The 16,292-nt window shown below is 41.6% G+C and overlaps 3 protein-coding genes across 3 annotated transcripts in view; 1 reads left to right on the plus strand and 2 right to left on the minus strand.

Annotated features, from left to right (window-relative positions):
• The window catches only part of rps12 (ribosomal protein S12), a 43,726-nt gene that overhangs the window by 18,599 nt on the left and 8,835 nt on the right, over window positions 1-16,292 (minus strand). The window lies entirely within an intron of this gene.
• On the minus strand, window positions 2,016-8,959 carry sh3bgrl2 (SH3 domain binding glutamate-rich protein like 2). Its single transcript, XM_070849283.1, has 5 exons — window positions 8,743-8,959; window positions 4,906-5,091; window positions 3,927-4,007; window positions 2,448-3,318; window positions 2,016-2,361 (listed from the first exon to the last, which is right to left on the minus strand). Exons 1-4 carry the CDS (start codon window positions 8,785-8,787, stop codon window positions 3,304-3,306), a joined length of 327 nt encoding a protein of 108 aa, XP_070705384.1. The 5' UTR covers window positions 8,788-8,959; the 3' UTR covers window positions 2,016-2,361; window positions 2,448-3,303.
• lca5 (lebercilin LCA5) lies at window positions 11,060-16,126 on the plus strand. The gene is made up of 9 exons (XM_070849446.1): window positions 11,060-11,103; window positions 12,403-12,803; window positions 13,193-13,434; window positions 13,662-13,967; window positions 14,076-14,213; window positions 14,330-14,426; window positions 14,568-14,704; window positions 14,817-15,015; window positions 15,099-16,126. The coding sequence occupies exons 1-9, from the start codon at window positions 11,099-11,101 to the stop codon at window positions 16,016-16,018; spliced, it is 2,445 nt and encodes an 814-aa protein (XP_070705547.1). The 5' UTR covers window positions 11,060-11,098; the 3' UTR covers window positions 16,019-16,126.

Raw genomic sequence — 16,292 nt, forward strand, 5'->3', positions numbered from 1 at the left:
TGTGTAAGAGAGAGAGATGAATTAAATGTAAACTGTTAATCACAGTAGACAATGTGACTTCTTACAGTAGGAATAAGCGCACAGGTATTTCACTAATAACATGAACGTGGCTGTGTTCTATTTAAGTGCCCCAGTCAAAGTAACACAGTAAAAGTAGTGAAAAGAGACACACTAACCTCAGTTTTCTCAGTCTCAGTTTTCTCTAACAGCAGAACTGAGGATACTGAGGTTTGGACAGCAGGTTAAGCACCTATTGATGTTTGGGTAAATCATTACAGACACAGAAATTTGCATCATTCTCTGATGGGAAATGACATTGCTCATCCGGAGCGAGTGGCCTGACAGAAAGGTTGATCATGTCAAAACCAGGTTATTGATCTAACAGGTCGAGACACTAATGAGAGTTGATTTTTCTCCTTTTTTGTGCATTTGTTTCCCCACTGAAGATCGAGTCTGTGATTGCATTTCCAACAGCACTCCAGCTTGATAGCGAACAGTGTCACGTTGCTGTTACTGATAACAAAATGCACTAAAATTACAAAGAACATAACATGAAACATAATTTCAACTTCTTACCTAGACTTCTCAAGCATTTCTAAATGTCATAACATGGTGGAATGTTAAAGATATAGTTTGACAGATGATAAAATTAAAGATTTTATACAGATATGTGTCAGAACCCTCTGCCGTTTCTGCCTCCACTTGCCCCGTTATGTCTCTTATCATCTGCAACGTCCCTCCTCCGTCCACATTTGCCATTCCTCGGCCATCCACTAGCTGTCGCTGCAGTTTCCAGCTCCCGTGCACCAAATGATTCCACCTCCTGGCTGATCAGCCACCCACCATTAAAGAGGTAGGTAGTCACCTCCTAACCTGTCTTTGCTGCCTTACGTTTCTAGTCGTTTCTCTTCTCTTGACCCGCCGTCTGGTTTTGATTCATGCCTGCTGTTAGATTTTTGTTGATTTCTCACTGTAAGGCTATTTTTTTTTCTCCCCACTCCACCTGTCTCTGGAGTCTGTCCTAGAGTCCATTATTTTTATCCCGTCTTTCTGACCATTAAATGAAGGTGAGTCCAGGAGGTGGTGATGTTTATCCACTTTATTCTTTATTCTGACTCTCTGCATCACAAAGAACAAAATGATGTCCCCCCACCACCACTCTAAAGGGGGTTCAGATTGATCCTCTCAAGATGAAACGTGTAAGTTTTTACATTTCTGATGGCTATTCATACTGACTTCAAATATGCTATAAGAAAAACAAACATTGATAAATTGCTAGTAGTAGGCATAGTATTACTTGAATAACATGCACATAAAAGACGAGGAGTGGCAGACAGAGAGGTGTAACATAAAGTACATTTAGTCAGTTTGCATTCCAACAGCCTTGTTAGTATCCATTCACAAAAAAAAAAAAAAAATCACAACAAACATGATTTGACAATAAATGAAGATACAATTCAGCAAAATAGGAATGTTGCTAGTGTCACCAGTGACAGAAATATGTTGTGATTTCTCCTACGTGACTTGAAACAAGTGAAAATGACATCCTTTCACATGATGGCACAACATTTAGGGAAGAGTGGCTGATGAGGGTGTATCTGTGCATGTGCATATGTGTGTGTGTGTGTGTGCGTCCTTTGTGTGTAAACATAAAGTAATTAGTCAAGCACCCACCCACGATAATTTAATAAGGACTAGAGACAGAGAAAACGCTTACTGATGGTGTTTGGGAGAGAGAACATATAGTACAGACAAGGAGGACAAGAGTTGGCTGCGCTGTGTCAATCTATGTTGTAAAACACACAGAGGGCAGTGTGCTCACATCACCTGTTTACTCGGACATTTGGAAATACATAGAAGGCGAAGCACAGCAGGGGAATTTTCTGTCTGTCATAACAAAGCTTCGCCTCTTGATTGTCTCTGAGCAATAAACTAGCATTTTTTATCTCCTGTGTCCTGTCAGATAAGACTTGGAATAATGATCTGTGAAGTGAACTCCTATAGCTCAACCCTGACTGTAACCATGCTTGGTCTGTAGCAGATCAGCAGATAAAGCTGATCTACAGAGTTCATGTTGTCAACAAATTCCTTGTTGCTCAAAAACTGCAGCGTTGCATTGGGTGATATGTTCTTCCATTACAATGAACCTGGGCACTGTAGTTTATTTCGAATCAAGCCAACATGCACCTTCCTGCTGCTGTAAACACTCACTAGAGCACCAAATGTTATCAACCCAAAGCTAAAAATACTCCTTCAAGTGTATTTACTCCTTTTAGAGTAATATTTGCTAGAAAACTACAGTGCCCTGCTTTTTAAGGAAATTACTTGGCCTTTAGAAAAATGAGGCTATTCATTTGAAACCTGTTTAGGTCCTCAGTAGGACTGAACAGGCACAGAGCTGATACTACAGAGAGGGTAGGGAAGTCAGAATCTACTGAGAGACAGACTAACACATTGTTGGTGTTGGTCTTTAATATTGGATTTGTTGACAAGAGGAAAAAAGACTGAATAATGCCATGCTTGTACTTTAATCAAAGCAGTTTGGCAGTGGAATGAAATAAGAACAAGGTTTGTTTAATGTGATGGCAGTGACTATAAACTTAACAGGAATGCTGGCAATGATGTTGGGTATAATTTTTATCCCTCATATATTTTAGGATCAGTATTCAGTCTCCTCTGCTTTGTGGTAAGGTGCAGGGAAAGCATCCTCACTCATGTGCACGTGCAGGTGCGCGCACACACACACACAAACGCACGCACAGGCCTCAGGTTGTTTCAGATTGCATTAAGTGGTGCCTCTCAGGTCCCCTCACCACAGCCTTCATTAACAGCTGCTGATTGAGACAGATACACACACACTAAGGCATGCACACACAATATAGGTGTGTATTCAGGCGTCTTGTGCTGCACTGCTGCACCTGATCTGTTCTTCCCCGTGCACTGCATTGTACTGTAGATTAGCGTCTAAAGCAACTCGTCTGCTGATGCAAAAGCCACTGCATAGTCTTCTAGTCTGCACAGAATTAATGCTACTGAAAGTGTTTGCTGTCACAGTGAGTTAAACATGAAAAGGAAACACAAATACATCCATCATGGAGCTAATCCCCTTCTTCAGACACTTCTCAGACACTTAAGGGATGGTGGAATGTTGTTTAAAGAGTCTTTACTCTCAGGGGAGGTTGTACAGGGTGAAACCTGTAGGGTAATCCTGATGTTTGGCAACATGCTGGCATCGTAGCAGAGGGACCACAGGAAGTGATGCAGCCTTTGTCCTTAAAAAGGTTCCCTGGATGTCGGTCTAGGCTATGACTCAGAATCCTAGAGATGGGGGGGGGGGGGGGAAGTGTACAGAAGTTGAACAATGATCATCTACATTCTTAGTAGACGTTATATGCATTAGAGCCAGACGTCTCTGCTAAACATGAAACACGAGTGTTTCCAAACTGAGTGCATCTGCAGTATCCTCCTGGTTTATACATAATTGGATCTCTTTTAACTTAGTTATCCAATCAACCTCTAGAAGAGAGACAGAAAAAGGATGTGACTGGGAAAAAATCCAATAAATACTCAAAGTGATGAATGGAAATCAGCTCCTTTTATGTCTCTAAGAGGATCTTTGTTAGACACAGCAGATGAATCTTGATGTGTGTCTAACAAAGTGAGCAAATGATACAAGGCCAATGAATCTAGACGTATTGGATTTAAACTGACTTTTCTTTTTCTTACCAATAAAAAAAAAAAAATGATGTGCATGTGCTACTAATTGTTGTAAATCAAATGTTTCAGAGGCAGCTTGCAGAAATTAGAGCTGCTGATCTGGCCAAGTAGAGAGATGCTTAAACCTTGTTGAATGTGTGATTTATACCACGAGAAAACAGTGTGTTTGTGTGTCGCACAGCCACAAATGACTAAATCCTCTCACTTACTTTGACAGAGGGTTGGGAACTGAGCCCAAGGAATGCAAACACAGTGTTGTTCTCCTTTGACTGGAAGAAGTCTTCATAATCCTGAGGGGAAAGACAAAAAAATGAGGATGCTGAGCGTTATATAATCTCTACAAGTTTGAAAGATGGATATAAACATCCCCCGCCCTCCCCAATACCCTCTCAACTGCTGTTTTTAATATATTTCGATGACCATGACATTGCAGAGTAATGTTGGATTACCTTGGCCAGTGAGAGTGACTGCAGGCAGAGCAGATAATCTGCCCCATTCGTGAAAATGGATTACGACAGGATTACCGAGTAGCGTGCAAACTCTGTTGAGGACATAAACTGGCAAGCACTAAGTGACTGAACTCATCCCCCAGCATGGTTACCTCAACCTTGTACTGACTTACACTGATTGATGACTATTATCACAACCAGTTTGAACATTAACAATGTATATAATAACTCAATCTCATTGTTCTTATTGCAGCTAACAGAACGATATAGATAAGAGGAGTGTGTTTGGATCTCAGCTTGTAAGAGCTTTGTTTACATCTCCTAAGAATGGGGTTGAGGCCTGATTTGTTTCCATTTCTCCCTCATCCCCCACCATCTGATCTACAGTAAGAACGTAGGTGAAGGAGGTGGAGGCCAACAGGCCCCCTCTAAAGATTTGTATGCCACTACGCCTCCATATAGCTCTGTATTTACTAAGCCGAGTGATCCGATCAGGGATTTGATTTTACATCTCTCTCGTAATTAAACCCTACACACATACTACGTTTCACTCAGAAATACATCACTCATTACAGAAGATAAAGACGCTCTCTCCCATCTGTAGATTTCAACTCTCCTGTTGCTGATACATACAATGGGTTTTGGTGAGAATTCGTACCTTTAAAGAGCAGATGTGCATACCTACCTGCCTAATGGACATATGCTCATTATAAACACTAGAAACAAACATCCATCATACCCCACAGTAGTGATCCTCATTGAAGATCTGTGGAGGCAGAGGGTTGCTTTTCTCTGGCTGCTTGTGTCTGGGGATGTTACGGTACATCCAGAGCCTCTGATCCTCCAGCATGGTGATGTCTACTTCCTGGAAGGCGATTCGATTGGCCTCCAGGAAACCCACTACTGCCTGCTGATGCTTCTTTACCTGGAGAGGTTGAGAAAGAAAGAAAGAGCTGCAGCTAAAGTGAACAAAGCATACACTCCTGCAATGACAAATGGTAAGCTGACACTGATCAAACTAGAGCAGCGTTCCTCTCACACACATGTGCACACACACACACACACACACACACACACACATATATGTGGAGTGTAATGTATGTATTCAGTGCATATCGACCCCATTGGTAATGGTGACATTAAGATGGATTATTGATTAGTGGAAGAATCTAGGTTTAAAACTGGAAAGCTACCATTCTTTTCCTATACAGTATGCTATGTATCTGTCACATATAGACAGCTCACTAAATCTAAGAAGAGGCTATAGGCTCAAACTATTGCTACTTCTTATTCTGTCCTAGATTAGGATGTTTCGTGTTTTCTTCCCCGTTTGTGGTCTATGGGACGGATGCAACAGCTCCCTGAAGGATTGTCCTATGTGCTCTGGGACATTCTGTACGTGAGTGAAACTGCATGACAGTGATTACAAATGCTTGGAGAAAAAAAAATTCAAGGATAATTTTAGAGGACAGAAAATTCCCATGGAAGGGAAGGTCATAAAGAGACGTCAGACAGAGAAATGCTGTCGAGGTGTCTTAGACCAGTAACTGCTGAGTGTCATTCTCCTCTCTGTCCCGATGTTCTACACTTTTAAAAGAATAAAAGCAAACATAATTAGAAGGATAATCAATCAACATAATCAAGGCACAATTAGCTAGGATGCAAAAGGGAAGAAAACACTTATTTGACCAAATTTCAGCTTTTTTGTTTCACTTTTTTTTTCACCTTTTTTCATTCCCATCTAGATTGTATTTTTTATTATTTTGTGTATCCTTGAGCATTCATTAACATCACAAAAGGGCTGATGATTCAAAACCAATTGAGGGAAAGACAGTGTGAACAAATATAGGGACTATTTTGTGGCTGAAAGCTACCATTAATTAACCACTACCCTGAAAATGTACTTTACCTTACTCTATGAATCCTGCCTTTAATGGAGATGATGAGAAATAAAGCAAAAAATAATTAAATGATTAAACTGTAATGACATCTGCTCTGTGCTGCTCTCTCTGTGTGTGTGTGTGTGTGTGTGTGTGTGTGTGTGTGTGTGTGTGTGTGTGTGTGTGTGTGCACATGCATGTGTGTGCATTGTTTTAATGACCTTAAGAGACACAATGGGGCTATTGTCTTATCTTAAAGACAGTAAGAGGCTGTTCTAGACACAAACCCAAACTAGACTGAATAATCTGTCTTTAAAACTGTGACTCTATGTGTGGCCATAAAAACAGCTTTATCTGGACTCAAGACAGTAAAAGAATCGCAAGGTTACCGATTGCCTTTATTCAAAGTGAAAATGCCCGTGTGTTCTGGTCAAAGGTTAAAACTCCAGTGTTACCTTCTAGTCTGAGTCTATACTGTATATCGCTGGTCTCCAACATAGTACAAATGACACGACATTCCTCTGAGCTGACAGGCAGGCAGCGTGAGTCTAAATAATGAAAGAGGTGCCCCCAGTGAGGGTGAGTGAGTGTGCATCGGGGGACGGACGAGTTCAGATTGTGCATGCAGAAATAAAAGACATACAAACACTCACATCACAGTAAATGAGTATGTATGTATTGTTTGAGGGCACTTTCTGACATGCAGGGATTAACTGGAGGTTAAGACTAATCCTTTCGTCGTGGAAAGACAGAGACACAGGAAACGATGGGACTTGTGACAGGAAAAAAATAAAAGCCAACAATCTGAAAACTAAAAACTATGCTTTTTACACATACAATCATTTCTTAGATAATGTGAGGATACATAGCAATGACTATTTTCAATTATTAGAAACTACAATTAGCAGGACGTTAGAAATCAACAGCGAGGAAATGTAAAATCTGATGAGACTGAAAACCTGATACATATCCACTAAGGAGTGGGGGATAACCTAATTTGCACGTCATTCATTCTGTGTTAATGATTTCCGCCCCACTAATCTGCTGTGGTTACGCTGTGAACTGCTCATTTTTATGGGGACACCGTTCTGCTTTGATTATTTCTTTTCCCATGTGTCTGTCTCTTTCTGCACCTGTCTGTTTTCCAGTTTTCATCACCATCTTTCACTGTATTATTGTCTTCCTCCAGCTCCATCTCACACTACTACAGTCTCTCTCTTTTTTCCCTTTTTACTCGCACACTTTCATTTCACTTTAAAACCGGCTGAAGGGTCCAGTCCTACTTATCCTCTTTATTCAATCACTTGTAACTCAATTCAAAAGCATTCAGACTGAATTGCATTCACATGAGCGCCACACTCGCATAACTGACCCAAATGGTGGACCTATTCAAGCGTGTATGACTGTGCTTTGAGTGTGTGAGACAGAGAGTGGGTCTGTGTGTTTTGAATGTACAGTATGTGTCATAGGATTAAAAATAACCCCTTTTGTAAACGCTCAAAGATTGCGCTGCCCTCTTCTAGAGATGGAGCATGATAAAGTAAATATATTACTCATTTGTCCCATTACCTAAGGCTCGAAGCATTCACGCAGGAGTGCTGTTTGATGATTTTCGGCTCATACTCAATATCAGCAGGGCCTTCTCACAGGCATGTGCCTGTTGTTTCCCCAACAGGGGATTTCATTGTGGGTTCATCTGCCTACTGTTTGATTAATCCATTAATTGTTAAACCTATTGAATGTCAGACGGTAGACACAAATATTATTGTATACTAAGTATACAATAATATTAAAATGTAAAAATGTACAGAACCTCACATCCGAGATGCTGAAATTTTCTGTTGATCAACTAATCAAGTAATGATTTTAGTGTATGAGCTTCACAGTAAATGGCTACTGACTAAATCAGTCTTATGTATCTGAACTAAGGCCTTCTGCACTGGTTCTCATACCTTAACTCTACCCTTGGGGCTGACAGGAACATCACAGCACAAATAAGAGAAAGGCTACTCCAAAAAAGGACAGAAGCGCACCTCTACCTGCTCCTGATGATGCTTTCAAGGTAAAAGTGAATGCTTGAGAGTAGAGCAATGCAGCTGTCCTTTTTTTTTTTTAAATTAACATTACTCTTGCTGAGTATGTGCTCATATCAGTGTATCCTCTGTCACACAACGTAAGTACTGTTTGTGAATCATTACTTTTATCATTTCTGATATTTGGTCCTCCCCATGAGTGGGGTGCACCACTCATGGCTTGTTTGCACACCAAACACGTACTCAGCCCTATTTACAGGAGGGAGAAGTTTTACAAGAATTTATTTATAAGGCTTCTACACAACGAAGGCCCTGCATGGAAAATGTTTTTTTTTTTCTTTTAAATGCATATTTAAAAAAAAAAAAAAAAACATATGTGGCTGATTTGACACATGCACATAAGAAATCCACCCTGCTAATTAAAAATGTGCATCTAAGTGAGTAAAACCTCATGTCTGAATGATGCTGAGTACTTTCACTGCTTGTCAACAATCCGAAGTCGACGAGTGCAAACAGACGCTCTCACAGTCCAGTTACATAATGCCAATAAACACTATTCGGCGGTTTTGCGCGCTCAAACATTTCCCACACGTCTATGTAACATGTCTGCTTCCCACAGGAGCGACTGTCAACAAGCTGGAAAACATATTCGCAAACACTCACCGCAAGAGACCCCGTTGAGGAGGCGATGTAAACCTTGATGACCATTTTAATCCCAAATTGATGTCAGACGGGCGACAAACAAACTGATTTGGGGGCTGCGAGTCTCGTTTCTCCCCAAAATGACAAGAACAGGCTTTAAACTTCAGGCTGCTTCAGATGAGAGAAGACACGCGTCTCCAGTATTTAAACTGAGCCATGATGATAATAAAACAGCGTGAGTCTCACCGCACACACTCACACACACGCATACACAGCAGACACTATGCAAAACACCAAACTTCCGGTTAAAAGTTTCAAAATAAAAGAAGATCAAACGACGTGATAGCTCTAGGACCCTATATAAGACCACGTAGGACACAAATTATAGAGGGTACATTTGTGGAATTAAAAGAGTGCGAATCAAATCTGAGGTCCGAATAAATATAGTTTAACGTATTCTACGCTTTAATGAAAAAAATCGGATTTTGTTTTCTGCATACTTCTCAGCACAATTAAATATTGTCTAATACAGGTTTGCTTTTAATAAATAGATCCCAAACACGTAATTTTAGTGTCAAACGTTAACTGTTTATTTTGAAAGATTTTGTTTTTACTTGTGTTTGACTCTGGTTATATCCGGTAACTTGACGCAGGTGACCTCCTCAGAGGGTTTCAGGTTAGGCCATGATGACAGGGAAATGTGGTTCTCAGGCTGCTGCCTGTTCTTTTGGTGAGTTTGTGATTTACATGCATGTCTCAGATTTGGATCAGATTTGATGAATTTAGGCGTGACATGGTTTATGGTGTGGGTCCAGACTTAGCTGCTCTAACTTTCATACAAATCTGGCTGTATGTCCAATGACTGTTTATCACTATGTTGTTTGTTGATACAGTTTTAGAACCAGATGAAGATGAACACTTTTCTATTATTATAATACAACATTATTATACATCATTCACTATGCTGTGAATGACACGTGTTTTGACTGACTATGATATCCTGTATATCAGATGGCCAAATAGCAGTGCTAATTAACATAAACATTAATCAAGTAAAACCCATAGTCTAGACTCACAGAACAAGCACTACTCAGTGGATGGGACAGATGTTTTCAAGCCTCCCGTCAGAAAGGATAACTTATTGTTTTAAGGGCAAAATAGCACGTATTTGAGAGCTTAGCTTCTGCAAACAATGCAGTTTCCAAATCATTATTTTCTTAATAGGTCTACTCGTTATATTCTACACAAAGGAAATAATGTACTCCATTTTGCAAAGATTACCATTTGTTAAAAAAGAGGAGAATTTCTGTTCTGTTTTCTTTGCAGCAATGGACAGCTGTTTATATATCATATGAATATGAAAAGCTGTATTTCATGTTGTTGAAAACTCAGTAAAAACATTGTGGAAGAAAACCCCCACACTTTAAACCGTAGACTGTGAGCCACAGTTATTTATAATCACAACACGCACCACAGCGCCCCCTGGTCACAGAGCGGTATTGCAGGGAGGGCTGTGGTTGCCATGGTACGGCGTCAGCGGCAGGACTGCAGCTAACATCGAGGTGTGCGATAAAAAGACGTATCCGAGCGGCCCAGACTGGCAGCATCACTCCGCCTCGCTGTTTCACAGTGGACAATTACTGGACGACGCGTTTTAAAACAATAGTCACGACTCTCTCTGTCCAAAAAGGGCGGACGACTAGGCCTTCTTACATCTAACGTTAGCTAAGTTAGCTAAAGTTCATGCTAGCTTGGTGGTAGTTAGCTAACATTAGCCGATCGATTCGACACCAGAAGCTGTTAGCGTTAATTGCTACAAAGTCAAACGTAAACCAGGCAGAGGAGTAGATGCGGTAAGACGGACAGCTTGGTGTCAGCAAACAACGAGCGGTATCGTTAACCTGACGTTAAAACACACACCTGTTGATGGTAGCTTTTTGTGGCTAGGCTAGCATAACAAGCTATCACCAATAAGTCATGGCTCTGTCACTGCTAGCTTTCCACAACCTCTTCATGCTGCTTGGGACATCTGCTTTTTTTTTGTCCTACGCACGTTTATTTGATAACGTTGTAGTTATATGAGTAAACGGTGCACTCAGATGTGTGGTTGGCGTCAGGTAACGTTACTAGCTAATGTTACATTTTGTTGATTTTTCCTGGGCAGGCAGTTTCAAAACATTGCACCTGTCAACAACAGATGGCCTATTTTAATCCAGTCTGTTCGTGCCATAGAGAGCAGGCTGGGGAAGCTAGTACCACCGCTATAGTGAGCCCCTGTTAACTTCTCTTTGTATATTTGCTTTCACTGCTTAGATTTTCTCAGACGTGGATGATGATTACAGCAGAGAGGTGATGGGGATATAATGTAACCTACTGAATGTGGTGAGTGTTGAATATGTTGATACTACTGTACATCCAGGCATGTTTTCCATAGTCTAATTATTGGTTTGATAGGTTTAAGTAGCAAGTATTGGTAATTCATATAACTGAATCATCACCATAATGAACCTTAAACTGTAAGCCAAATTAGTTTGACTGAGCGGTCTTCATTAATGCATGTTTATTAATATGTATTTCTTGCTGATTATTTGAGAGGAGAAATCGCAATACACAAGAGCCATTTATCTGTAGTTTGTACAGGTTTGTATTCAGGTGTAAGACTTGTCCATCCTCCCTCACCTATTATTATGCTCTTTTCTATTTATGGTGATGCTGCTGTGTGTACTGGTGTTGCCATAGATACTTCATCATCAAGTGATTCTGTTGTTGTCAGAGCGGATGAAAGGGCCAGATGACTGCACGACCTTTACAATACTAAAGAGCGTATTGGCTCCTCAGAATAAGGTTTTAATTCTGTTTTTTGACTTAAAACTTGTTGTCTCACAAATGACAACAAATACAATCTGGAGATGCTGGACTTTTAAAAAATATGTGTTTCTGTTTCAAACATGGGCTCTTGTCCAGATAGACATTTTGGGGGGGGATATGTGGAAAAGTAGGATTTGCCTAGTGTAGACATGTTTTATATACGATACATATACAGTTACTCATAAAATTTTGTTTTGAGAATTATATATGGTACCATATAATATCTGGTAAAATTGCAGGAATACATAATATATATTTGTGTTACATTATATACAACATAATACAACAGAATAAAATTATAATGTATGACCATGCTTATTTTTACTAATTTTTCTCTTTTTCTGTATTAGAACATGCGAGCACATGTGCATATTACTGCACTAGTAATAATCTTGCTTTTTAATAAGTCACCAGGGCAGATGGGGGCAGCCTAGTATTTTGGATGTAGCAGCAGCCGTATGAACAGCGATATAATACATCATTCAGCCTCATGGAAAATTCCACCTCATGTGTTGTCGCTTAGTGACCGAGACACACAATACAGCAAACCTTAGAGAAACCAGTTGGCCTAGCTTCTTATTACTGCTTTGGGTTCATTTTGAGAATTTTCATCTGAATTGTAGAGTACAAATGGTGAAGTCAGTTTATCAGGGGGCTTTTAATGTAATTTTGTTAAATCAGGTAAGGTACAAGTAAGCCTTGGTTTTATTTTTAAATTTGTAGCTTAAACAAAAATTCAGATTTTACTCAAATTTTGACATGTTTCCTTCCCACTTTTTGTGTTTAAATTCAAACCAGTGTTTCTTCTCAAAGGGACAAAATGGAATCTGAAAACATAACTGGCCCGTATGGAGACAACCGGGATGCCGATCAAAGTCGTCAATCACTCCAGAGGACAAAGAAAGATTCCAGAGAATCATCCTTCCAAAAACACGTGAGGAACTACCGGGACAAGACTCAGGATGAGGATGAAAAGGACAGCTGCGTTGAGAGCAGATCAAAAACCCGAACCTGGCATTCAGATCCAGATCGGGACCAGATATCAGATGGAGAGGGACGGAGAAGTAGTAGGTCGTTTTACTCAGAGGACTATGAGAATGAGTCTCCTTCAGAGGGCTCCCTCTCACCATACTCCCAGTCCCGGACTCCATCCCCCACCCGTCAGAGAGGGGTGCGGGTGAAGAGGATTTCTAGTATCCCCCTTTACAAGACAGGTATGTAAAGCAAGAAAAGGAACAAGTATGATCAGATAAATGGCTGAAACGTAACCCTGATTACATTTGCTTTACTGTCCAGGTGAGGGCAGTGTAAGGCAGACTTTAACATGGTGATTTCTGCAGAAGATGATCAAGATTTTTTTTTTTTTAATTTTAGAGAATTTGTCTCACTCTGAACTTTGACTCACAAAATAAATTGTCATGCAAAGTAAATTCATGATGTTGTCATGAGAAGGGTTTGATTTTGATCAGTCTCAACGTTTATATTCACCACTATTGGTCCACTTGTCCATGTGTTTCAGTATTAGTCTGTAAAAGTTCTTACTTCTTACTTACTATCATTACCCTTTAAATTATTTGTACGTAATGTGTGTTTCTCTTTGCAGGTGGTGCAGGGCCCCGGGGTGCATCTCGCCCACACCGTCCAGGTGGCCAACCCCTGACCCTCCAGCATCGCAGGGGAGTGCGCTCACAAAGCAAGGAGTCCACACCACCCAAAGACCTGGACCTGGTCACCAAGAGGATGCTTTCAGCCCGCCTGCTAAAGATCAATGAATTGCGTAATGCACTTGCTGAGCTGCAACAGCGAACTGACGAGCTGCAGAAGGAGAATCGAGTTCTCAGACAGGTAGCTCTAACCCTCTGCTTAAGTTAAATACATGAGGCCAAGAAAAGTCTGGACTAAACAATATCTGATTTTAGTGGCAAATACTGATGTTTTATAGTAAAAAATAATTCTGGCAACAACATAAACCCACAAATCTTTGCAGGAAAATCAATCACATCATCTTTTACCTTAAAATTCTACAACTCAATTTCTTCCTACAACTCAATTTCTTCTCCTCCATGCTGCAGCTTCAGGTGCGTCAAGAGAAAGCCCTGCAGCGCTACGATGACACAGAAAGCGAGATTTCCCAGCTACTGCTGCGCCACGCCAATGAGACCCAAGTGCTGCGTGAACGGCTCCGGCGCACTCAAGAGCGGGAGCGGGCAGCTGAGCGGCGGCTAAAGGACAGCGAGGAACAGCTGCGAAGAAGTCAGACGAGCATCGCACGGTTGAAGAAGCTGGTCGACCGGCAAGAGTTAGGAACCAGAGACGAGCTAAGCCGCAAGCTAGAGGAAGAGAAGACACGGGCCCTCGAGGCAGAACGGAAGATTAAGGTAAATTTACTTTAGATTTCATTAATTTATTAATATGATAATATTAACTTCATCATCAGACTTCCTTTAGTCTTGCAGCATTTGGTGTAATTTGGTATGTGTTTGAAGGATCTGGAGCGCAGCATGGAGCTGAGCAACAGCAGTTTCCAGAGGCAGCTGGCTGCAGAGAAGAAGAAGACAATCAGTGCCCAGGAGGAGATCAGGACTCTGCAGGAGGAGCTAGAACGACTGACTAATAAACTCAAGGTTACTTAAAGATGCCAACTGAAACAACCCACGACATCCATCCACAAACAAGTCTACCTTTATAATTGGGCATAAACATTGTGGTCATTGTATGGCTGATTGTATTTTCTTACCAGGAGAAGGAGAGAGAACTAGATACCAAGAACATCTACGCCAACCGCATGATGAAACCCTCACTAAGAAAAGATACTGATGGTGGGACAAAGCGGAAAGGTAAGGTCTAACCGCTGGTGGCTCCTCGTGATTGTTTTGCCTCCATTACCTTTTTTTATTGATCATGAGGCACTAGTGGTGGTTTGGAATAGGATTAGCAAAATGAATCTAATATATAATCTGCTTTTGTTTCACTCATAGTCCCCAGCAGGAACAGCAGCAAAGCAGTGCAGACTGCAGACAGGTTGTCCAGTCTCGATTTCCCCTCACCTCCCCCTGCCATCACTGATGCCAATGAGTACAGTGAACAGCCCCCTGACGAATACCTGTCACTCAAGGTAGAGTGAGTCCACTTCACTTTACCCCAACATCCACTCTTCATCTTCTGTCACTGTTATTTTCATCATTTGCCTCTAATGGTTCTTTCTCTCAATCAATTTATGTCAATAGGAGGTTGACAGAGTGGACAGACGGGCAGAGACAGAAGATGGACATCAAAAGCCAGATCAGCAGAAGATGAAAGAGAGAGGAAAAGAAAGGGACAAGGAAACCAAGTTGGTGAAGGAGAAAGAGCAGGAGAAAGAGGACAAACAGCAATTTAACCAGGAGCTAAATGTGCTTGAGGAGAAGGCAAAGAGGCCGAGAGATGGTAAGATGAGCAAAGAGTAAACATGTGCACCCCTATCGCATTCAGGAAATTAGTAACAGTGCTTGGCCCTCTTATGTCCACAGGCTGGGAGAAACAACAAGAGGAAGAAGATGGAAAGAGGACAAGTTCCCTGTTAAACCAAGAGGAAGAGAACAAGAGGAAGCGTGGCCATGTCCAGGAAGAGGTGGAGAGGTGGAACCAGGAGGCTCTGGCCAATCAGCAAGCAGTAGCACAGGCACGTCGCAAAAAAGAACAGCTGCTGGCTAAGATGCGTGAAATAGATCGTCACAACCAGGGAACCCCGGACACAATATATGCTGCACCAAGTCCATCTGAGCCCAGTAAGGGCACCAGCGAACATTCTTCTCCTCATCCTCCTGACCAGAGGAACCAAAACTCTTCGATTTTTAACCTCACAGAAGCAGAGGTGTCCGCCAGTTTGCCTGCTGGCGCTGGAAGCAGGGATGGTGGAAAGAGAAGATCGGGCACAGAGGGTGGGGCTGTCACAACAGGACTGGGGAGGAGAGCACTGCGCTCCCAAATCTCCAGTGACGACTTGGCATTCGGCAGCTACGCGCCGTCTTTCGGACATTCAACGTCCCGTGGTTCTTCAGGCTTCCCTCCACCTCCGCCCGTAGACGACGGGGACTCTGCATTAGAAGCCATTGGCATTTTTAGTCTCAGAGGGGTGGAGACAGAGAAAGAAAAGGTAACGGAAAGCGGAGTGGCGAAGGACAGGAAGGCGAGCCTCATGCAGCAGCTGTTCGGTGCCCTGGCAACACCTGCTGGTGACAGCGTGGGCACCTCCAATAAAATGGAGGTCCTCAATAGTCCTCCAACTATCAACGGGGTACGTTCAAGAAGGGAAGGACTGCTCAGCTTCAACTCAGGGTCTTCCACCCCTCCAGCATCCTCCCTTAACACCCTACACATCGCAGATAGCAGGCCTGCCATCCGTGCCATCCCCTCATTCGATGATGACATTGAGGAACTTACTTTATGAAATTCAGACTTGAGATCTGTTTGTCTGTCTGCCAACACAGAAGTGAAAAGAATCTAAAATACTATAAGTCTATATAAATGATGAATCATTTAACTTGTATTACTGTATTTAATGTTTTATCCTGTGGAAAATTTGTAATTTAATTTGACCTTCGATTCAGGTGCGTATGTGTCAACACATGGAAGACAAAGATCACTGTCACAGTGTTGTTGAAACTGGTAACATAAGATTTTTTTGCTGATTAGAAGTGTTGTGTTTAACTCTTGGTTTAACT

Source organism: Pempheris klunzingeri, chromosome 18, assembly GCF_042242105.1.
Source record: "Pempheris klunzingeri isolate RE-2024b chromosome 18, fPemKlu1.hap1, whole genome shotgun sequence".
NCBI lineage: Eukaryota > Metazoa > Chordata > Actinopteri > Acropomatiformes > Pempheridae > Pempheris > Pempheris klunzingeri.